The 24,792-nt window shown below is 34.4% G+C and overlaps 1 protein-coding gene across 2 annotated transcripts in view; it reads left to right on the top strand.

Annotated features, from left to right (window-relative positions):
- Window positions 1-24,792, top strand: part of Pdcd10 (programmed cell death 10) — a 41,954-nt gene that overhangs the window by 4,058 nt on the left and 13,104 nt on the right. The window contains exons 2-4 of one of the 2 annotated variants that reach the window (XM_046422918.2): window positions 12,562-12,634; window positions 15,309-15,521; window positions 23,930-23,983. In XM_046422918.2, coding sequence (XP_046278874.1) covers window positions 15,426-15,521; window positions 23,930-23,983 — 150 coding nt within the window. In that variant the 5' untranslated portion in view covers window positions 12,562-12,634; window positions 15,309-15,425. The remainder of the gene's footprint in view (window positions 1-12,561; window positions 12,635-15,308; window positions 15,522-23,929; window positions 23,984-24,792) is intronic. The other variant, XM_046422916.2, reaches the window with a different exon arrangement.

Raw genomic sequence — 24,792 nt, 5'->3', positions numbered from 1 at the left:
TATTGCTTTCATGAATTTACCAATACAGTCTCCCACAAGATATTGTCAAAAAGTGACTGCTAATACTTGGCTTTAAAATTTGATAGTGCTGCTAGTTTTCCTTATTAAATGTAAGGCTTTGCTAAGTCCTAAACTTACTTTTTAAAGTCAGACCTAATGTTATTTGAATACGGATAACAATTTCATATTTACGTAGCATAACCAGAATGTGGAAGATAAAACTGAGGTACTGCTTCTTATATGTTTTTGTATTATTAAAGTTATTATGATAAGTCATGTAATTAAGAATTTTAATCCAGAAATTGATTTTTTTTCTGTAAAGTATAAAAGTGATATAGAAGTTAGTGTGATTTTGTAATTTTTGAAATGTAATAAGTTGCCAGTCTCAGAGACTTATGGGATGGATATACACACATGTACACATAATGTAAAAAATTAAAGCACTTTTATTGTAGTAATTAGAAGTAGTTTATTTACTGAAAGTTAAACAGTGTGGTTTGATGGTTCACTTTGTATGAGATGGATTTTTTTTTTCATTTAAGCTGCAAAATTTAAATGTATCTTAGATATATCATTAATATCACAATTCTGTTTCTCAAGGTCACACTTAAATTTTGGTTATGGGGACCTGTTTTTGTTTTGTTTTTTAATTGCTCAAAAGTGATTTGAATGAATTTAATCAGTCTTCTACAGTTGCCTAGAATCAGGTGTTTCCTATGGGGTAAATGATTAAAACAGAAAGAAAAGGGGAAAAAAAGGAGATATCGTCTTTAGCAAGTTTATGAATTATTGGGTAACAGCAATTGAAGATACTAAGTTATTATCATTTACTCTGTTAGGCCAGTCCCTTGAAAAGAAATTTGCCAAAGGTAAGTCTAAATTGCATAGTAATGATCCTTTGGGTCATTCACACATATATCTTTATTGAGTTTACATTACATGTGAAATTGCCTTAAATCTACTTTGGAATGAGCTGGAATCTAATATAATAGCTAACATTCATTGAGCCTTAACTAATTGCCAGGCCTAATAGTAAGCATTTTAAATGATCTCTATGTAATCCTTACAACAGTGCTAGAAGTAAAGGTACTATTATCCTCAATTTAGAAGTGAGGAAACTAAAGTTAAGGGAGGTTGAAGAGTTTGCCCATGGTCACAGGACCTGTAATTGCTTGGAACTAGGATTTGAATTCCCTAGCTGGCTGATTCAGTAGACCAGGTTTTTAATCATTCCAGTAAATATGTTCATGATTAAAGTCCATTGGAAAACCAGTTAACATTGGAGTTACAGTTGCAGAGAAGTTATCTTAATTTCTAAGGTCAGTGTGGCAGGCAAGAATTACTTAATATTCATACTTACTTTTAAAAAATGTATTAGGAACTTAACATAGAAACTAACAATTTCAATACATTCAGTTTTTCTGTAGCATTGGAATAGATTACTGAAATATCTGATTTTTTTATATATAGAAACTATTGGAAAATAAATATGTATGTTATATTATAAAAATCATGTGGCAAGCTACTCACTGTGAGAGGCCTTGTGATTGTGACCCATAAGTCTGACATAGGGAGTAGCAGACCATGTCTCTTACCTCTCTCATTCTGGGGCTTACGCACATGGAATGAATTTTTTATCACCTACACATTTCAGTAGCTAATTTTCTTTTTTTGTTTTTTCTTAAAAAAAAAAGTTAAGAGGGTCCATTGAACTTTTGGGGGGGTAGGTATATAATGATGCAGGTGTGCTCCCTAGAGTGTTATATCAGCCACCCTGTCTTTCCTCAGGATGACCAGGAATCCTGCTAAGATTGGAGTCAAGGAATGACAAAACCATAAGATGTTACATCTCTGCTGTCTTTTCATATTTACAGGAGATTATACGCAAGGTTATACCAAGGTTATGCAAGGTTATACCAAGGTATATGACCAAAAGCCTTTTGAGAACATTAAATGAGTCAGCCCTGGCCTCCAGGCAGCAACTGCTCCCTATACTAATTCAGATTATTGCAAAGCTTTCTGAATTTAATTCTAAAGGATTTTGGATAATGTTAAACTCTTGTTTTCATAATTATTTATACTTTATGGATGCCTTTACCCATATTAAATTTGGTATTTTGGTAATACTTGTCAAACCTTGAGCGATTTCCAAGGTTCTTGATTAACTTTGGTGTTCTTTTTTAGAAAATGAATTATACTTTTGCAAAGTGAAAATTCCAGGAGGAACTGTCAGTGCAGTATTAGAAATTACCATTCTGTTGCCTTCAAGTTCTTGTGACTAATAGCATTTGTATTTTAGATGAGTTTGGGAACAGAAGTTGATGTTCCGTAGAACCTTGGCCTCCTTAGTACCTAGTGTTAATCAGTTGAGCCAGGGATAATTAGTTATTTGGGGGTAAAGATTTTATTAACATGTGGTGCAAAGAAATATTATAAGATACAAAAAATGCAGGTTGTATCTTTTAGAAGACCTTAAGCAATTAGGAGTCATTAGTGAAAGAGGCATCTAAGTTTTTTTTGTTTTTTTGTAGTAGGAATTGAACCTAAGGGTACTCAATCACTGAACCACATCCCCAACCTGTTTTTGTATATTATTTAGAGACAGGGTCTCACTGAGTTGCTTAGGGACTCATCAAGTTGGGGAGGCTGGCTTTGAACTCCTGATCCTTCTGCCTCAGCCTTTGGAGCCACTGGGATCACAGGTTTGCACTACCTTGCCCATTGCATCTAAGATTATAAGTGATAACAGAGCAAGTAAGCAAGACCCAGGGTGACACAGAATCCTTAAATGGACGTGCACTTTTAAGTATACAGTAAGAACCTAAGAATACTCCTGAGAGCATAAGTGATTTGAATTTTTAAATGCTTTTAAAGGAAATCCTTAACATTATAATGGAGAGATTCAGAGATCACAAACACTAATGAAAAGGAAAATAGAAAGCTACCATGCCTCAGTGAAATACTTGTTCAGTTAAGCAATTCCTGTCTACGTCAAGAATTTTATGGGCAAAGATGAAAATGTTCAAGCAGAAATTTTTTTTAATGCTTTTGTTAAGTGTTTTCACTTAAATTTTGATCAAGTCAGAATTTAACAAAAGTTTAGACACTAGAATGGGGCAGGGGGTGAGATTGACATAACTAAGGAGATTTATATTTTTCTCCCTGAGCCAGTTGTTTCTAAGTATCTAAGAAGCAATTTGTTCCTATTTTTGTTTTTGTTTCTGTTTTCCATCAGCCAGTTCAAAACTAATGAACTCTTTGATTCTCTTGTCAACTTTTGATTAGCCTGAATGAGATTATCCCCCTTATAAAGAATTATCTGCAGAAGATCTTTGATCATATCTTGATTTTTACTGAACTACCCAGCCTGCTTCTAGGTCACAACTTCCTTTGTGAAGTTGACTTCTGTACATTGAGTGAATAAAGGATGATTTTTAACACCATTGTGGTAAATAGTTTTAAAGTTTATCAGAGGATCAGATTCTTTTAATATCCTAAAATTCAGTAATTTGCTTTTAGTGATATGTAAATTTCTTCTGGGGGCCCAAATTTATTATTCCTCCAATTTGGTAGATGGGGGAGAAAAGGTTTTGAAAATATGCTGTGTAAGTGCTATGACATTTTGATACCAATATTAGAGTATCATTGTGTATGCTGTGCGGGGGGGGGTAGACTAAAGGTGAGGGAACAGAAGCATCTAGATTACAAAATTAAAGGAGGTCCTAACTCTATATCATGCAAGTCAGAGTTTGTACTCTAGGCATCTGGTTTACCTCACCCCAGTTGCAGCCCTGATACCATGTCAGGTTTGTAGAACTTTGGATATAATATCAGTACAGCATGAACTGAATGTTTATTGGGTGTCAGCCACTGTATTTAGTATTTTAAGTACACTTAGTACTCTTAACAACCCTGTAAAGTGAATACTTAGTATCAGTATTCCAAATTTTAATGTATGGAGGAGGGACAGGTGGGTAAGAGCTCCTGTGAGAGTGAGGGACTAGTAAAGAATAGGTATTTAATACATTTATTGGATGAGTAAACAGGTTAGTATGTTTTGTGTATAGGGAGATAGAAGATTTTCCCTGAAAAAAGTTCTGTTGTCTTAAAGAGTTTTGAATTTCTCACTGTGTTTAGAAAGAGTTACTAAATAACTTAAGTGATAGCACACAAGAATTCAAACTCAGGCCGTTCTGTTTTATATCTAAACACTTATCTCCTGTTTTGTGCTATCCATGTAAAGAAAAGCTTAGTTACTTCTTGCCCAGTCTATAACTGTATGTATTAAGGACCGGTACTTCTCAAAATATGTAAGTGCGCTTCACATGATGCAGTTAACTTTAAAAAAAAATTTTTTTATTTGTTTTAATTAGTTATACCTGACAGTAGAATGCACTTTGAGACATCATATATAATGGAGTATAATCTTTCATTCTTCAGGTTGTACATAATGTAGAATCACACTGGTCATATAGTTATATATGTATATAGGGTAATAATGTTTGATTCATTCTACTACCCTTCCTACCGCATATTCCTCCCTCCACTCCCCTTTACCTAAAGTAACTCTATTCTTCCCTAGCTTCGCCACCCCCCCCCTTCACCATTGTGAATTAGCATTAGAATATCAGAGAAAACATTTGGCTTTTGTTTTTGGGGGATTGGCCCATTTCCTTGGCATGATATTCTCCACCTCCATCCATTTACCAGCAAATGCCATAGTTTCATTCTTTAAGGCTGAGTAGTATTTCACCACATATTTTTTTATCCATTTATCTGTTGAAGGGCACCTAGGTTAGTTCCATAGCTTAGCTATTGTGAATTGAGCTGCTGTAAACATTGATGTGACTGTATGACTGTCATGTGCTGATTTTAAGTACTTTGGGTATAAACCGAGAAGTGGCATAGCTGGGTCAAATGGTGGTTCCATTCCAAGTTTTCTGAGGACTCTCCATACTGCTTTCCATAATGGTTGCACCAGTTTGCATTCCCACCAGCAATGTATGAGTGTACCTTTTCCCTAACATCCTTGCCAACATTTACTGTTGTTTGTATTCTTGATAATTGCTGTTCTGACTGGTGATGCAGTTAATTTTTAGGGAGCATCAGAGATTTAAGCTGTAGCAAGTTAAAGATCCACAAACTTCTGCAACTGAGTACCTGAGAGTGATGGTTGAATTAACCACATTCTTGAGTTAGTCTCTAGTCATGAAGTTTGGGGTCTTGGCTATATGTTAATTGAGCCAAGGTTGGCATAAAGAGCTGGTTCATTTAGAGTAGTTCAGTTTGGCTGACTACTTCACAAATCCCAACACAATAGGCTACATAGCACTGTAATGTGTTTAGTTAAATTTATCTGTCACCATTGTGGTTAGTTTTTTATTAGGAAATTTCTGTTGTCTTTTGTTATGGTTTGGGTATGAGGTATTGTCCCCCACCCCCACGCCTCTTTGTTAATGCTGGAATGCTCAGAGGTGAATTGATTGTGAGAGCTGAAATTTAATCAGTCCATCCTAGTTTGAAAGGAGTGAGTGGTAACTCTAGGCAGGTGGTGTGACTGTAGGAGATGGGTTACTAAGGGTGCATGCCCTGAAGGAATATATATATCTGCCCCAAGGCCCTTTCCCTCTCAATTCTGCTTGCTAGCCCCTGAAGTGAGCTGCTTTCTTACACAGCACCCTTTGGTCATGACAGGATGCCTTATCTTGGGCCCAGAGCAACAGACTCTGCCCTCTATGGACTGAGACCTCTGAAACCATAATAAACTTTCTCTCCTCTTAGCTGTTCATGTCAGATATTTTGGTTACAATAACACAAAGCTGACTAAAACACTTGTATTTCCAAATTGTGAAAGCTGGACATTACACTAAATTTTAGGAGATTACTATTTTTATCATGTGTGGTGAGGATAAGGATAAATTTACTGGTTAAAGACTGAGATCTGGAACTGAGGTATGGAAAAATATAATGGTTCTGCCAGCTTCCAGTAAGGTTCTGACCCTAACTAGGAGGGCCACTCACCTTGTTTTTCATAATATTTTGTTCATAATTCTTGAGTAGTGATTGTTCCAGAGCAAATTTCAATTTGTGGTGGAGAGAAGAGATTTTGCTTGGGAAAAGACTCTTAAAAAGGTTTAAAATCATGTATCAGTTCTTCTGCCTTTGAAGAAGCCTGATAGCCCTGACTGGGGGATTATGGAGGCCTGATTTCTAGAGAGATCTCACTTGTCATTCTAGATTAGGTTGCATATGTATTTTCTCTATTTAATCATAATAGCTAATATTAAATAATTACTATGTGCCATGCACTGTTTTGTCTGTAATAATATATTAAATCTTAACAACAACCTTAAGAGATAGATGTTATTACCATCTCATGCATGAGAAAATTATACTCACCTTTGTAGTAACAGTGCTCTTAATGTCATTTGATATAATTGAAATCCTCCTATTTCTATTTTCCTTTATATAATGTTGTGATTTAAGTTTCTTGGGATCTCACTGTCCTTGTGTTGGCTTTCCATAACTAAAACAAAATATATGAGATAACCAACTTTTGAAAAGAAAAGATTATTTTAGCTCATAGTTTGGAAGCTTCAGTTCATGTTCTGTTTGCCCTGTTTCCTTGGGCTCATGGTGACATAGCATATCATGGCAGGAGTGCATGGTAGGGCAAAACTGCTAACCTCACAAACCAGGGAGAAAAAAGGGGAATTCCTCAAATTGAATGACCACATTCATTTGAGGGCATGCCCCCAGTGACCTAAGGAGCCCATCTCTTATTTACCACTGCCTCCTAATGTTGCCAACCTGGGGATCAAGTCTTTGGGGACATTCAAGATCCAAACTGCAGTATTTGATTCCTGGCTTTTAAAGGTTTATGCTTATGTCACAGAACAAAATGTATTCAGTCTGTCTCTAATAAGAGTCCTAAAGTCTTAACTGTTCAGCATTGCTCAGGAGTCCAAATATAGTTTCCTGCAAGACTCAAGACATACTCAGCTAGGAACCCTGTAAAAAATCAAAAAGAAAGTTAAATACTTACAAGATACACTGATGGGTCAGAAACTGGTATATATTCCCATTCCAAAGTGAAGTCTAGGATAATAGAAAGGAGAAATCAGTCTAAGATATCAGTGAAATCGAGCAGGATGATCATTAAATCCTTGACCTTGTTGATTGTAACCCACAACTCTCTTGGGCTGATTCTTGCTAGCTGCTATACCTTTCCCTAACAAATGTTGCAACTTGATGACACTGCTGTCTTCCTGGAATCTCCCATTGTGGCTTCAGCTTCAGCCTGAGTTCCTCTCATTCCCCTGTCAGGGGACGCTTGGAGGAACTCAGACCCCACAATCTATCATTATCTGACATCCAGGACTTTCCTTTGAAATCTCCATGCAAACTGTGTTGACTCCATAATTTCTGCATTTTGCATGACTGCAAAATCAGTGTCACATGGATGATGCCATGGTTGGCCACTAACTTGACCTATACCTGGACCTGCCTGATGATCCACTTGAACTGCAGCTACAGTGGCCTCTGAATATAGGAAATGAATCCCAGGGAAACATATACCTAAGTGGTTCTCTTGGGCAGTGTATCCCAGGCTCAAAAGAATCTGCCCTAGAAAGTGTTTACAAATTTATATTTCTAAGCGTTTGAGCCTGTGATGAGTGGAATGGTCTTGCAGTTCCTGAGATGTCCTCAATCCTTCACATTGCCCTGGTACAAAACTTTGACTTTTTATCTTTGTTAGTATCTCCACCTTTACCCATGTTCTTCTTCTTCTTCTTTTTTTTTTTTTTTTTTTTTTTGGAAGTTTTTAACCTTTCTTCTCTGCTCCTCATTGTTCCAGATTCTCATGTCAAGTTTGGCTAAAAGCAGCCAGTATTCTTTACTATCTTGAAATTTACTCTGCCAGATAAACTAGTTCATCACCTTTTATTATGGTCTTCCCATAAAGTATCAGAGAATGAACAAAATGTGGCCAAATCTTTTTGCCGTGGTATAACAAGGATAACCTCTAGTCCAATTGCCAGTCCTCATTTCCATCTGAAACCTCATTAACCTGGCCTTTACTATTGGTGTTCCTGTCAGCATTGTTTTGAGCCTCCATCTGCATCACCTGTTAAACTCCATTTACAGCATTCGTGGCTTTCTGAAGCCTGCTCCTCAAAACTTTTCCAGACTACTGCAAACCAATTCCAAAGGCTCCTCCACATCCTTCAGTATAGCTATAATTAATAACTTCACTTTGGTACCAATTTTCTGTTACTGTTGTGTAATAGTTGAGATAATCAACTTCTAAAGAAAAGAAAACGCTTATTTCGGCTCATAGTTTGGGAGGTTCTAGCCCATGATTGGATCTGCGTCTTTAAACCTGTGATGGGGTAGCACATCATGGCAGGAGTACATGGTGGAATAAAGCTGCTTGCATGATCCAGGAAGCAAAGGGAGAGAGCAAGTGACCAGGGAACTCACGGTCCACTTCAAGAGCATGCCACCAGGGATCTAAGGATCGCCCATTAGGCTCCACATCTTTTAAGTTTCATCATTTTCCAATACATCACCCTGAGGATCAAGGCTTTTAATTAAAGGGTTTTGAGGGAACATTCAAAATTCAAACTATAGCACCTCTAGAAAAAAAAAATTTTAAGTTTGAAATGACTGTTTATAAGTATGCTCAGATGCAAGTCTGTCATAATGTATTGAAACATACTGAAACTAACCATGAGTGATAAAGTAAATGGAGTTAAGTACTTGACACTTTTACATTTAGGTATTCTTCCATCGTGAGATACTGTGGCTTTAATTAGCTAACGTTTATTTACAAAGACAATTTAAGTAAATGATGTTTTATTTAGAACTTACCTAATAACTTAGTACACACTTGCTTTATCATTCATATTTACAAAGATGTTGAAGTTAATATCTTTCTTATTTGTAAAAGAAAAAGCATAGTTAGAGTGCTTGAACCAGTTAGTGGTTATCAGACACCTGAAAAATGTAACTGGGCAAAGGGGAGTGTCTTTCCATGTTTAATGAAGTAGGTTAAACTTTCCAGTGAAGTGAGAATCCATTATTGAACACTGTACTTTCTTTGAATTGTAGTTTAAAATAGCCCAAATCCAATGATTGGTAACTTAAAATTTAATATAGAGACTTTATGGTTTGGTTTAGAAATTGTCTTGTCTCATTTTTTAACTACATCTTTTTTTAAGTGTGTAGCTTAGTTGTCTTCCATTCATTTCAATCAGAGAGAGGTAAAGTTACTTGCTTAGAGACAAGGTGGTTCATAAATGATGGGACCAGAATTTGAGCCTGTGTTCTCAAACCTGAATTCTTAGGCCTTTTTTTCCCACATTTTTATGCACAAATTGTCCATTGATATTTTTAAAAAGCCTAGAAAAAATTATTGAACACACACATTACAGACAATAGAGTACCATGGTGCTTTATATTAACTATTAACAAGACATTATTTCTAGATATCCCCAGATGCAAAATTCTACAACCACTGAAATCATAGTAGTGCATATTTTGGGGAGGTTGAATTTCACATAACCTATTGAAAAAGAAAACTGGAGGAAGACTGTGAATTACAGAAAATATGGTTTGTAGAAAAAGATAGTGATGTTAATATATCCTGAAGACTTCAAGCTTATTTGGGTCTAAGTAGATAGGATCATTTACTTAAACTCTATTCTTCTGTCTCCATTTTTCCTAGCTTTTCTCTTCCAAATTTTATTTTTTATTTGGAAATGGCTATAATATTCTGGCATGAGAAAACCCTAAAAGGTATGAAGATAAATAACAGCCTTTCCAGCTATATAAAATAGCTATACTGTAATCTATACAGTCTTGGAAAAAATCCAGTTTCTCTAGGATCTGGCGGGTGATTCTTGAGAAAATATCAAGGAGGAAGGAACCAACTCTTGAGAAGGACCTCTTTACTAGAATTTGTTAATAGTTTTTATGACGTAAGAGTTTAATCTTTTTAACTTCTCAGGAAACTACTTTTGAACCTATAGTAGATACCAATAATGAAATAATAGATTCACTGAATTTTAGAGTACCAAGGCCTTCCAGGTGATATAATTTCACCCCCTTTTTATTTATGATGGAAAAATGAGATCAGTAATTAAATGAAACTTCCACAAAGTCAGAACCATAAACTCCTCTCCAGGTGCTTTGTGAAACTTAATTTTACCTGTATCCCTGAGGCTGGCCTTAAGAGCCAGCTTTTCTGACTGTCCAGTGACTTGTTTTTTCTAGACTAGTGGCTCTCAGCCTGTGTTTTTCTTGAGAATCATCTGGGTTATCCGCTAAAAATAGATTCCTGAACCATTCACTCCTTGGAGGTTTTGAGTAAGTAGTCTTGGGGATAGTATTTTTAATAAGCACCAAAGTAATTGTGATGGCTTAAGTCTTCAGACACCTAGGAACTAATGCACTTGTACACTTCTTCCTAATGAAAAAGAGACATTAGAATATATGACTGTTTTACATGTAGTTTTATTTTCATGTAAGTTTCATTTGCCCCTTCATCAAACATTAATTGTCTGCTGTGCTGCCTGTAATGTCTCTGTGGGAAATAGAAATAACACGAATCTGAACATAAACACATACATTCTGCTAAATGCTAGAATGATTCAACTTTTTAAACTAAATAGGCATGAACATTTTGTTGAAGCTTCAACATTAATCAGTTGTTCCCTTTTTGCAGGGGAGGGATTATAGGAATAACAGTTTACAGGACCAGGTGAAAAAGCTGAATACTAAATTTAACTTAAAAAAATAAGGCAGAACCTGCCTACAAATGTTTCATGAATGTATCATGTGAAGAATTTACTTAGGCAGTATTTTTCTGTTCAAGAATTGCATACACCAGTACTGAGGACTTTGGCTGTAGAGTTATCTCATACCCCAGATGGAATAAAGGGAGTCTGTTTCAGGAAACGCTGATTCTGAGCCTAGAGATACAGTAAGTGTAGTTCTGTAAGTGACCATGCCGGTGTTGGCTGGGCAGGACAGAAACCCTAAAGACTTAAGAGTTCGGTAGTGAAGTGACCAAGAATCTTTTTTTTTTTTTTTGCATCCTCATTCTAAACAAGTGATTATTGTTTTAAGCCAGAAAGATATTTAGAGCTGATTCATCTTGTGTTAGATGTTAGTTGTATTTTGAATATTTAAGGAAATAAGGGGAAGTATAAAGGAAAAGATTGCTTGTATTCTGTTTGCAACCTTCTTATAAAGAGGTTTTCTTTCTTCAAGAAAAAAATTGTTAAGAAATATGCCTTTGGTCTAGGTTATCATCATTTACGGTTTTATGGTTCTGGTTTTTGTTTTGTATTCTGTGGATGCTCATAGTTCAGACACAAAACTTGATGCAAGCTAAACAATTTTCCTCCAAAGCAACACATTTGAAATGGGAAACAAAGTAGTTTTGCTCTGTTGCCACCATACTGATATTACATTTTTATTATTTATTTTATTATTAACTACTAATTATTACTATAGATTAGTCAATATACTCTTTTTAGACTTTGTTCCTAAAGTAGGTTTCTACTCAATATGATCACTTTTAAGGCCTTTCCAGAATCTGGGATTTAGAATCTGCCATCTTTAGTTCTCTATATACTTATTGTGACTATAGATTAGTCAATATACCCTTTTTAGACTTTGTTCCTACTGTAGGTTTCTACTCAGTATGATCACTTTTAAGGCCTTTCCAGAATCTGAGATTTAAAATCTGCCATCTTTAATTCTCTATAGGAGTGCTATCAGCATTCACCCCAGAAACCAGTACTCCTTAGAGGGTTGAAACTTTTGTTAATGTGCTGCTCAACTAGGAGGACATGGTAACGCCCATACTGAAACCAAGGAACCTTGTGAAAGGGCCAACATCTTGCTTTTCCCATAACAGGCTCTGTTGACTTGGAATAATTACAGATTGTCCGTTGAACCATTTCAAATGAAGAAACGTGGAAGGAGTGACAGAAGCGTATTTTAATTTGAATTAAAAATTGGAGGATAATTCAGGTTTTATAAATCCTTACTCAAATTATTGATTTTTAATTTCATGTAAATACCAATAAAACTAAGTGGCTCCAGTTTGTGGATGTGTATTCTGAAAAGTTTAGTTGTAAATTGTTTTTTGGAGCATTTTCCATATGAACAGTATTAAAACATGGTGACGTATGATAGAGGCTAGCTACCTGTTGAGCACATAATGGTGCTGAAATATTGTTCTTTTTGGTGACAAATGAGAGCTGATAGTGCTATAAAATTAATTTTAAAGACTGTTGAACACTTTTTTTTAAATTCAATGCCAGTATTTACAAAAGGTAAAAATTAAATATTTGAGCAGTTTTTTTGTGGTACATAAGTAAAGATGTATTGTTAGGAATTCCGTGATTCTAACCATGGAATCTGATCCTTTGACGTCTGTCACCCTTTATGTTTATAGTGATATGCATGTGTTCACAAGAGTGAAACACAAAAGTGGTTGCGTTACATCTGTTCTCTCTGCTAGTATTTTATCTCCTTTTTACTGAGGTCTTGGAAACTCAGACTCCTCTCTCACCAGCTCAGTCTCTTTGCTCCTGTAGAGAATTTCCACTCCCGTTATGTAAGTACACTACTCTTTGAAGGTTGCCCCTTCACATAATCAAGAAATGGGTGTTTTTTTCTTTAATTGATTTTTTTTTTTCTGTCACTGAGGGAGCTCTTCAGGTTCTGTTGTTGGTCCTGTTTCACCATTTCTCTTGCTTTTTCATTGGTACCATACCTTCCTTCTGCTGCTGTTTGTACTCTGCGTTCATTTCATTTTTTTTCATTTTCACTAACATTGCTACATTTCAGCTTCCCTTCTTTATTCCCAGTTTATTTATTATGAAGAAGTATTCCCAATTTACTTTTTTTAAAAAACGTTTTTTTAGTTGCGGACAGACACAATACCTTTGTTTGTTTATTTTTATGTGGTGCTGAGGATGGAACCCAGTGCCTCACACATGCTAGGCAAGCACTCTGCCAACTGAGCTACAACTCCAGCCCTCTCAATTTATTTCTAAGTGAAAAAATAAATATTTATTTTTTCACTTAGAAATAAATTGAGAGGGCTGGAGTTACTGCTGTTATTACTAATTACGTAATTACATAGGAACGTTAAGACCAAAATTGGTATTTACCTACTTGCTCTTGCTTAGTGTCCTGGTCTTATTCATTTCTTACATTGATGTACTAGGTCTCTTAAATTTTCATTGCCTTCAGCTTCTGTTCCTCCATTCTCCCCTTCATGCTGTGACCAAAACCATCTACTTAAATCAACTATAGGATTAGATAATGGTTTTCTCTTGCCCTGTAGAATAAAATATAAGAATTGGCTGGTTGGCTTTCTTTCTTTCTTTCTTTTTTGGTACTGGGGATTTAACCCAGGGGAGCTTTAACCACTGAAAGACAAAGTCTCCCTGAGTTGCATAGGTCCTTGCTGAGTTGCTGAGGTTGGCTTTGAACTTGTGATCAGTCTGCCACAGCCTCCTGAGTAGCTGGGATTACAGGCCTGTGCCAATACGCCAGAGTTGGCTTTTTGTTGTTTTATAAAGCTAGGGAACAAATTTCATCTCCAAAATATGAAAATTTTATCCATGTTTACAGCTATTAGAAAAGAACTAAATGGTGTCAGTAGGTGCTAAGTTCCTCTTCATTAGTAGGAACATGATAAAACACTAAGCTCTCAAATTTAACAGGTTGTTGGAGCTTTTTGAAACAGCACTCTAGGCATTTGATTGCATCTTTCAGACTGCTTAAGTCTTAGAACTGCCCAGCACAGATAAATTTTTATGACCGAGAACTATGTTCTGGAATGTGCTAAACATATATTTGTTAAGTAAATGAGTAATACCTGGGTACTTTGAGTACATTTGAGTGGAGAGAATGTTCTTTATTTTTACTTCAAACTTGGTTTGTTAAGTGCCCTGCCACTGAACTATATCCCCAGCCTCAGATTTGGTTTTGTGATGTGAGAATATTAGATCTAAATTCACAGTGCTGGTTTCAAATCTTGGGATTCTGCCTGAGTGACCTTGGAGCAAGTTATTTGTCATCTCTCAGTGTACTTTTGCATCTGTAAAATTAAAATGATAGTTACTGTGAAGTAATCCTGAGGATTAAATGCATGGCAAAAATGTTTTAGAATGCCAAGCGCTTTACAAATAGTAGAAATTATTCAAAATAAATCATTTCTTGTTTATTCTTATTTAATGTTGGTGTATTACTACTATTACTCTTTCACCTTATAATTAGGATCATTTTTTTAGTTTAGCAGAAGAAATAAATAATCGTTTTCTTTTAAGAAGTAATAACCTTCCCAGCTCTTCAAGGCAAAATTTCTTTTATTGTTGAATTCATTATTTTAATTCCAAACTACAAGCATTTCTGGGTTTTTCTTCTTTCTCAGTTTTGTTTCAGATTTGGGCAGAGATTCCTAGAGTTGTTCTAAATACCAAAAAGTACCACTGGTAAAACTAAGTGACACATATTTTTCTTAAGTGGATCACATTTGCTAAAATTCCCAATTTTAAGATTTTTCTTAAATCTGGTGTTTACTATATTTTTGCTGTAATTTTAAGGTGATTAAGTCAACTAACCATTGGCAAAAAAAGTTTAATGATGATATTCAACAACTTAATTCTTTATTAATTTTTAATTATTTCAGTTGTCTCTACATATGATCACATATTTTATATTTTGCATCCTTAATTTTATATTACCTATAAATGCTGTAACTGTGCGTGTTGCTGATATCTTTTCTCAGACTGTATATGATGCAATTAGACATGTCATTTTTATCATGGTTCTTCATGGAGCAATCACTGTATTCCAGTGAAGCCAGTTTTTGAATCACTGTTTTGTAAACTAGTACCTTGCTAAGGATGTTAGCTTTAGGAAAAGGTAGTTCTTGAGTCTGCCAAGAAAAAAAAGAGATGTCTTGCTGACCATGGCTTTCACAAGTAACAGATCAGCATTTTATAAGATGGCATACAGATGCATGCCTGTTATCCCAGCGGCTTGGGAGGTTGAGGCAGGAGGATTGAAAGTTCAAAGCAGCCTTAGTAACTTAACAAGACCCTGTCTCAAAAATAAAAAGGGCTCGGGATGTGTCTCAGTTGTTAAACACCCCTGGGTTAAATCCCCAGTACCAAAAGTGGGTGGGAGGTGAGCTCTATAATTTGGAGAAGAAAATTATTAGTATTTGTTGTTCCCCTTCAGAATGAATTTGTGTTGCTCCTTTTCTCTTTTACCAGGTCTGTGTATGTTTTGTGCCCAGCTGTTTTATAACCCACAAAAAGAGAAGAAATTTGCAGTGAATGAAGATTCCTCTGCATTTTAGCATTGCTTTTTCTACTGTAGTTGGTTTTTGAATGAGGATGACAATGGAAGAGATGAAGAATGAAGCTGAGACCACTTCTATGGTTTCTATGCCCCTCTACGCAGTTATGTATCCTGTGTTCAATGAGGTAAGTAGGTAAACATTTTCTGGTGATCACTGCTTTTATGCATTCGTGATTGTTCTTTCATATAACAAATACTTCTGTAGATGAACTCCATCTATGTGTTAGGCATGTGTCGGCCCATAAAGTAGTAAAAACAAAACCACACAGATATGCCACCTTCCTCTAGATCTTGTGCTGTAGTGGGAGAGCATAAAGAACACAATTATGTAAATAAAGAATCATAATAAGTGCAATGAAGTAAGGAAAAAAATGTATTAAGGAAAAAATGGTATGTGGGACCTATTTTAGGGACAGGGCTCACTGAAAAAGATACATGCTAGGGTCTGAAAGAGATAAATAAGAATTACAGTTGAATATAAGTACATTTTAGGTAGCCAGAATAGCAGGCACAGGGACAAGAGATCCTGATAAGTCATTGATGATAAAGTACTTATTCAAAATTGATATTTGGAAGATCCCACTGCATTTGTATCTGGAAAATACATGCTTGTTTTTTACTGGAGGAATTTTCTTGGGTTTAATATCAATACATTTTTGGTTTTCTTTTAAATTAATAGAATAATATACATAAGAGAATTTTAGAGCTGAAAGTTTTTATATTATTGAATTAATCCTGTTCTGGTGAACTGAAATCCTGAAATATGAAATTATTTTCCTAAAATTACCTAGGACTAAAATCAAATCTAGGTGATCTGACTCTAAACTCAGTGGCTCAGCTTTTTTTTTTTTTTTTAATACTTTTTTGGTATTAATCAAATTATCTTTCATAAACCTAAATTAGCCTTGTTGCTAGCTCAGCTGGAAATTTTCACCATTTCCATGATTTTTCATCTGTTTTCTTTGATACTGGGGAATGAATGTAGGCTCTCATACATGTACTTTCCCATGGATCTGTAGCCCTGGCTCTGTAAAGTATTTTTATTAGAGTAAAATTCTGGGTTTTAATCTGTATTTTCCCACATTACTGGATTAGAGTTTAGTTGATATTTTTTATGATCTGAAGTCTTGGGGAGGCAATAGAGGGTAATGCATAAATACTTTGAATAAGAAAACTCCAGGTTTAATTGCAAAATCAGATGTACATATTGGAATTCCAAACATTATTTACCAAATAGTATCAGGTTCTGTGACTATAAAAGAAAATTCAAAATTAGGACTATGAAAAGTTTTTATCTCCCTGTTATAGAAAAGATTCTGGAGGCAAGTGGTCCAAGTCTTGTATTATTATGACTCATTGTGATTAGAAACTCAAGTTCTGATCTTTTGCTTCACCATCCATTAGCAAGATCTCAGCATGCAGGATAGCTAGCTGCCCAAGCTCCATCCATCATGTCCAGAGTTGTCTGGAAGGGGCACAAGTGTCATCACGTGACATTCTGCTTCCAGCTGTGTCTCCTTCCTTTAAGTAGCCCTTTTGAAAGTTCTGCTCAAGACTTCCATGTACATCACATTTGTAAGAACTTGATATCGTGACCAAACCTAGCTGTACTGTTTTGATGTTGTGATACTTTATTCATTCATTGTAAGTAGTAATTTTTAGAAACAAGTGCTGTTTGGGAAATACTCCATGCCAGCCATTTATTTTCCGAGTATTCTGTATGAAAAAGAACACAACATAACCTGTTCTCGAGAATCTACTAAGGAACAGAGATATTTAAGCAAATAAATTGCTTCATTATCCTTGTATCAGGAATGAGGTGTGGAGGCAGTCACTGAAAGCTAATAAGTAACTATGTGTTGATAACAATTATAATTTGAACTTCTTGGATAATCTGAGAACCATTGTCACAATCCTTTCCAGAGGTTTATATCCCATTTTTTCATGTCTGTTTATCTAACTTGATAGGATTGTTGTATTTATCTATTTAAGTCTCTCCTTGAGGAGAGAAAAATTTACATCATAGAGCTTTAGTTTAATAATCTAGTTAAGGGAGAGAAATGAAAAAAAGATTTTGTTCTAGCTATGTGGTCTTTTTTCTACACATGGAAAATGGCTATTTGAATCCTGACTTAAAAAGTCAAGTTATATAGAATGTGGGGCTCTGATAAAATGAACCATTGGGATTAATATTAAGTTTTTCTTATTGATTTATAAAAGAAATTAACTTGAAAGAAGTGACTATGAATGAACTGGTAAAATCTCTTCCATAAAAAAAGGTAGTGATTTTTCTCCAGATGAGATCGGCTAACGTGGGTTTACTGGGCTTAAAATACATTGCCAAATTACTCATAGTTGGTCCATGAACAAATTGTTGCAAGTAAAGTTTGAAAATGAAATGGTCAAATGTGGCAGACTGAGAGGTACACAGCAGATTGTCATAGTCTAATTCACAAATTGAATATGCTTATCTAACATAATAGTATCATGTTTCTAAAAAAGTTATTTCTGTAATGTATTAAAAAGCATGTTTAAAACTCTAAGGGGTTTCAGGAATAATGAAGGTAGTTTCTAGGTTTTCTCTTTGACAGAGTTGAAATCTTGGGCTTTTATCAGAATGGAATAAAATAATTATTGTGCCTTCAGATGTGAAGTGTTTGGTTAAATAGTATTTTAGCCAGCCAGGCACAGTGGTGCACACCTGTAATTGCAAAGCTCTGGAGGCTAAGACAAGAGGATCTCAAGTTCAAAGCCAGCCTCAGCAAAAGTGAGGCACTAAGCAACGCAGTGAGACCCTGTCTCTAAATAAAATACAAAATAGGGCTGGGGATGTGACTTAGTGGTTGAGTGCCCCTGAGTTCAATCCCTAGTACCAAGGGGGAAAAAAAAAAAAGTATATATAAGCCAATACTAGCATTATTCTCTGGAATTCCAGTGTGTTAATGTAATATCAAAACAAGATACCTAATGAATTAAACATTAATATTTAACTGTAGTTCAACCATAAATTCTTCTATAAGTCTGCTAATGGGGAAATTATAGTTTAGTGTGGCTCTGTTTTTCTGTACTATGCAGTTTTAAAGATAAAAATGGTTTCAAATTAGCCTTCCGGAAAATAGTACCACAGTAAGCATAAATATTTTACTCAGATAAATGGTGCACTAAATCTTATCCACAGTGTATTATGAGTGAAAAAGCTTATTCATTCTCACCTTAACATTTTGATACATAATAGCTACAGTGGTAGTCAAGAAAATCATCTTTTAAAAGATTATATACTGGGATATACTAATAATCTGGGGGAAATTTTAGTACTATTACTCTGTTTACAAGGCAAAGTTATTGATGGTATTCTGAGAACTTGAATCTTAGAAGTTAATGAAGTTATTCTAAGACAACGGAAAAGGATTGCACTTGTTTGATTAGCTGCTGTCACGTGTATTGCATGTGTTCTAAATGTACAGTGAATTAGGTCTCCTTATAGCATAAAGGTTTGATAATGATTGGTTTCATAATGTTGGTTTCCAAAAATCTCATGCCAAGTCTTTAGATCAGGTTCTCATGTAACTGTTTCATTATGTACCATTTCTTTGTATATGGAAGAGGAAAGAAATGCCACTCACTTCTTCATTCCAGGAAACAATAAACTATGTGTCTCCTTTTCCTATGACCTTTTATAATTATTATTCTGAGAAGAAATGCAATATCTGAAGCAATACATGTCACATTTAAAAAAAAAAAATGTTAGATTACCAAAGGTTTAATGTTTATTAATAAAACACAAAAGTATACTTATAAAATAAATATCATTCCATTCAGAAGCCTCTGAATCAGCTATTTCTGCCAACTTTTGGCAGATATGGAACTCCTAATTTTTTCTAGTAAGCAGATGAATCCTGAATCCTGGGAATACTTCTGCAACTTGACCTATCTACTTTTTATTTTTCTCCCCCCACCCCCGACTTTTTTTTTTTTTTTTTTTGAGGCAGCCACAGACCTCAAACTTTGAGCATAGTAAACATAATGTTTTCAAAGTGATGGTTTGGATTTTACCTATAAATTTGCTCATAGGTAAACTTTCTTTTTTTTTTAAATACTGCTCTGCCACATAAATAGTAGTACACTTAGTTGACATAACTCTTGAAATAAATGTGCTGGTGTTGTATAATATAACATACTTAGAATACTACCAGGCATACAGTAAGTATTAGGATTCTTACACATTTGTTTTCTGACAATATTATGTTCAGGCACAATTTTGTATACTTGCCAATTAAAATTTTAATGGAATTATTTTTGTACTCATTTGATGGCTCTGCTTTTTTACTAGATAGTTTGGCAACCCCAGTAACTGATTCTTCTAGAAACATATGGAGAATTTAATATGAGTAAAATAGCTGGTGCATATTTGTGGCATTTTGTTTCTATTCTTCTGGCATCCTTATTTTTTGACCTGTCTCACTTCATTCTAATTTGAATCATAAGAGGGATACCTGGAGTTTTTAACCTTACGAGTTGGCCCAGTTTAAATTCTTTTAAGAAATAGGATCAATAATTTTGGGGGCGGGCGAGTAGGGAAAGGAGTGTCAACATGGGAAAATCATATCTTGCCTGATTTTGAGGAAGCAAGTAGATTTGTAGGCAGTTCAGAACCAATTAACCTAATTATTTTGACCTTTAAAAAAAAATAGCTTGCGTAAGATTTTATGCAAGGCTTTTGAACACTTGAGCACCAAAGGGCTAATTGGATTTTTTTTTTTCTTTTTTAATTATGGCTTTAGGAAACTAGCTTGATTTTGGAAAAGTGTAGAAGTGAATTGATATTTTTAGAAGGAGCAGTGTAATAAATGAGCTTTCTGTAAAATCAAAATTATAGGTAAGCTTTTAAAATATTTTTGTAAATGCACCAAAGAGTGTAAATTTGACAAGTTTGCAGTTGATACTAAGTGCTCTCAAAAGCTGTCAAGAGTAAGCTTTAGAAGGTTGAGTAGGCAGAATGTAGGATTGAGGTAAGACCTGATGTTGAGCTCTCAAACTTGTCCATTTCTTCCAAATGTGCTTTAGCAGTCACTTTTTCTTCTCTTTTAGGTGAAATGGAGTATTATGTATTCTTTTTTCTCATTCTTTTGTATGGAAGTTCTATATGACTGAGGCCCAAGGAGTGCCTTTCTCTGTTCAGATATCCATTAATGGAAGATGCAGTTGTAATGTTCCTCCTCCATTGGACCCAAAAATATGTGCCAGCATTCTTCAAATAAGTTAGGATTCTGTAAATAAATTTGGGTTCTGTAAATATTCAAAGATGATTATTCCAACAGCTTACAAAATGTTGGACTCAGTGGAAATATTGAAAAAAAAATGGAAATTTTTTGCTGTTCTAGACTTCAATAAAAATCTTCACATCCTCATATGTTACCTGAAGAAATCCCTAAGTGGGAGATCTTCTAAAAAAGATGATTTTAAGAGATCAGGCCACTTTAATCAGTTCAAATGCCATCTTTATAAAGACTTTTCTTTCAACTTCAGCTGATCATCCCACAGCTTTTTATGTAACTACTTACCTAAATTGCTCTCTGGAGGTAAAGGACAGTGGCATATTTCTTGCTATCTCATCAACTTCTTATACATGATAGAAATTGAAGTGTGTGTTAGTTCTTATAGAACAGAGTTACAGAGTTGATGATAGGATAAACTTCATTCTGGAAAGTGTGAGTAAGAGGAGTCAGGTAGCAGTAGTGACTTGTGCAAGACAGATCTCATATGAATATCATCTCTATTAGATGTTTAACATTTAAAATTAAGGATAAACTTCATTCTGGAAAGTGTGAGTAAGAGGAGTCAGGTAGCAGTAGTGACTTGTGCTAGACAGATCTCATATGAATATCATCTCTATTAGATGTTTAACATTTAAAATTAATACAAACTGAATTTTTGTCTCTAGAAGATGGATAAATATGCTAATATCTGTAACTTAATTTATTGTGAAAATAGAGATACTCTATAGGAAGATAAACTAGAAAAATCCAAAATAGGTATTTAATAAATGGTAACTCTTATTAGAATATTATCAAAACTTACTACCATCAAGAAAGGCACTGGTAAGATGAAATGAAATATTTTGGTTAAATCATATCACAAGTGAGATGGTTAAAAGAAAAGCACTTTTTAATAAAGGAGTTAACATATTTTGGTACCTAAGTTTTATGGGCTGAAATTATAGATTTAAGAACAGTTTAGATAAATTTATGGATTAATATTACTTCAGTTCAAATGATAGGTTTGTGCCTGGTACTGCCCTTGGACATGGAGTCAAAAAGCCTGTTGAATTTATTGCAAAGCATGTAGGTGTATAGTATACCCCAGAATGACTCCCAGGAGAGTTCTGCTGAGGTACTTCACAGCTCAGACTGTTGATCTAGTAAAATATGTCTGACTTTCCTATGACTTCCCTTTTTTTTTGTAAGATAAATATGTAAACTAGAAATCTGGAGATGTTGATTTCTATTTTGGATAATTTTAACTAGGTCTTCTCTAGCTTTTCTGGACCTTTTATTTCCTTGATCCTTTCATATACCAGTTAGGGCAATAGAGAATGAGTTAATGTTGCTGATACTTGAAGGCACATGTCTGACTCAGACCTTTGACTTGCTGAAAGAGGTCACTGTGGTGTAAACCCAAATAAGGAAATGGGTTTTTAATCAGGAGGGAAACATTCATCCTGTCTGCCGCCCCTACCTTCCCTTGCACAACAACTTATAGTCTGCTCAACTATATTGTTATTTTAATTACTTAAGTAGTATTCATTATAATTACCTGAATTGTATGGAAGTAGAAAAGCTATTTCATTTTTGGAAACATACTTTGCTAATTATATAAACTACTTTTATAATAAATTTTTTTTCTATATTTGCTTACTAGGTCCCTACTATCTTCCCTTTTACATACTTATGACAATATTAGATTTTATAAGCTTTGTAGAAGCCAAGTTAGTACTAAGCTAAATGGCTCTTTTTTTTTTTGAAAAACAAATTACTTATTTTGGGAGATTTTGCTTAACACTTAAGGTAAATCATTTGTAGGCAGATTGGATTCATGGCATTCTGTTTTATTTAGAAAATAAGTTGATATAAAGTACTTGATCCCCTACATGTGGATATAGATAGATGTGATTTGTTTATTTTGATATGTCATTTATAAAAGAAAACATACTTTCATTGACCTATGGGATTGGAAGAATTATTTATTACATAATATGACATATTCTTGAAGATTTTGTAGAAATATTCACCTGCATTAAGATCTATAAAGGTTAAATTGTTTTCCATCATTTAATATTGTCCCAAATAAAAATAAATGCAGTTGGGTTATATTAATTAACCCAATCTTAGGGACTAACAAATTCTGAATTTAACTGAAGTTAGTTTTTTTAAGCTTGGCAATTAACTCTTCAACAGAAGAGTATTTTTATGAAATTCTGTGCCTTCTTTGGTTCACTGGAAAATGAAGTAATATCAATATTATACTATTATTTAATAATTATCAACTTATTTAATATATAATGTGATGTATATAATAAGGACATTTATCTTTCATAATTAATAAAACTATACATTTGACATGAAATTAATGCTGTTTGAATTGAACTTTATTAGTTCATTATATATAGTTGTGTGTGTGTGTATGTATATATATAAATAAATAAAATACTGGGGCTCATTTTGACATAATTACACAATCCTAGAATATAATTTGCTCCAATTCAGTTCCCTTTACTTCCCCTTTCCCTGCCTGCCTCCCTCCCCATTCCCTTTCCTCTACCCTACTCATCTTTATTTGTTTATAGTTTTTCTTTTTAAATTAGTGCATTATGGAAATATATAAAGGTGATATTCACTGTGGTATGTTCATAGGAAAGTTTAATCACTATTTTAGATGATCATTTCTTAATACTGGTACAGTAGAATATAGGTGGTAAGACTCTCTGAAATCCAAACCATTCGGTCTTCTGAGTATCAAATAGATCTTTCCTCATCACTACTTGCTAATCAATAAAATGAGAATATCCATTTAATCTCTGGTTGAGGGGTTGAAAAATAACTAAAAAGAAATAAGGTGGTAAATAGAATGTTTTCCGTTTATTGGTCATTTTACATTCATCACACATAGACACATTGGAATATATTTGCCTAGCAAGACTATAGCTGTGGCAATGCAGCATTAAGAGTTCACCCTTAAGCCTCCATGTTTTCAGTAATTCAAGTAAATTTGTTTATTTTTTTTCTATAAGGACTGACTGTTATTGTTACTTTGCATTTTTTACTTAAAAATAAATAACTAAAAACAATTTTTCAAAGGTTTTTGATGAAAATTTTAGATAACCTATTTGAAGGATTAAAATGATTTATAATCATTAACGGGTACCATTGTTAATTGAACAATGGATATAGTGATATGATTATAAGAGAATGGAATATCAGAAATGTGCTTTTCCCAAGAAATTGATACTAATAATGATTTAAAATTTTTATTGCAGCTAGAAAGAGTAAATTTGTCTGCAGCTCAGACACTGAGAGCTGCTTTCATTAAGGTAAGATACAAATAATTCATGATTAAAATATATGTTAAATATGTGTAAGTCTAAATACTATTTGATAGTTGTCAGTTTATTTGCTTTTAGAGAAAAACTTTTTAGGCATCCACGGGGTGGACTAGAGCAGGTGCTGTAAGATATATATTTTACTTTATCACCTACCCTCATACCCTCTGGGCTCTTTGTAGGTTGTCCTGTCTCTCAGGTTGAGAATCACTGAGCCATAAGAGTGTACATTTTTCCTTTTAGTATATTTGTCTCCCATACTGGCTTCTTTATTAAAGATTGGATACCCTTGGAGTTCAAGATTGAATTCTGAGGAGAAACTTGCAAGTGCAGGTAGATCATCTCTGATTTAAGAGTAGATCTACTTGTTTGTCAATCAGAGACATTCTGTAAATTTAAGTTTTTAAACTGAGAAGCAATTTGCTTAAATAGGACTTTAGCAAGAAGACACATAACTATTATTACCAAACTATGTGCCCAGGCATCCTGGGGCCTCACAGCAAATTCAGAAAGGTGCCGTGAAATATTTTTTTGAAAGCAAAATGTGATAGCATCTTTTTGATACTGCCTGAACTATGTCTTAAAGTAGTTGTCAATTTCAACATATTATTACATTGGTTTATGTTCCTTTAAATGGTATAATATCTTTGTGAAGGTGGACTGTTGGTCTCTGCTCAGATAAAAAGTAAGCACCACAAAATAATCTATGTAATAGAGGAAATGGAGGTTGCAGGTTCAATCTGAATCTAGTTTCTGAGAAATTGCTTAGTGCCTGATACATGCAACATCTTATTAATTAA

This window comes from Marmota monax, unplaced genomic scaffold, assembly GCF_021218885.2.
Source record: "Marmota monax isolate L192 unplaced genomic scaffold, Marmota_monax_Labrador192_F-V1.1 WCK01_AAM20220418_F8-fsc00110, whole genome shotgun sequence".
NCBI lineage: Eukaryota > Metazoa > Chordata > Mammalia > Rodentia > Sciuridae > Marmota > Marmota monax.
The sequence above is the reverse complement of the archived record's forward strand: the minus strand, read 5'-3'. Positions and strand labels throughout refer to the sequence as shown.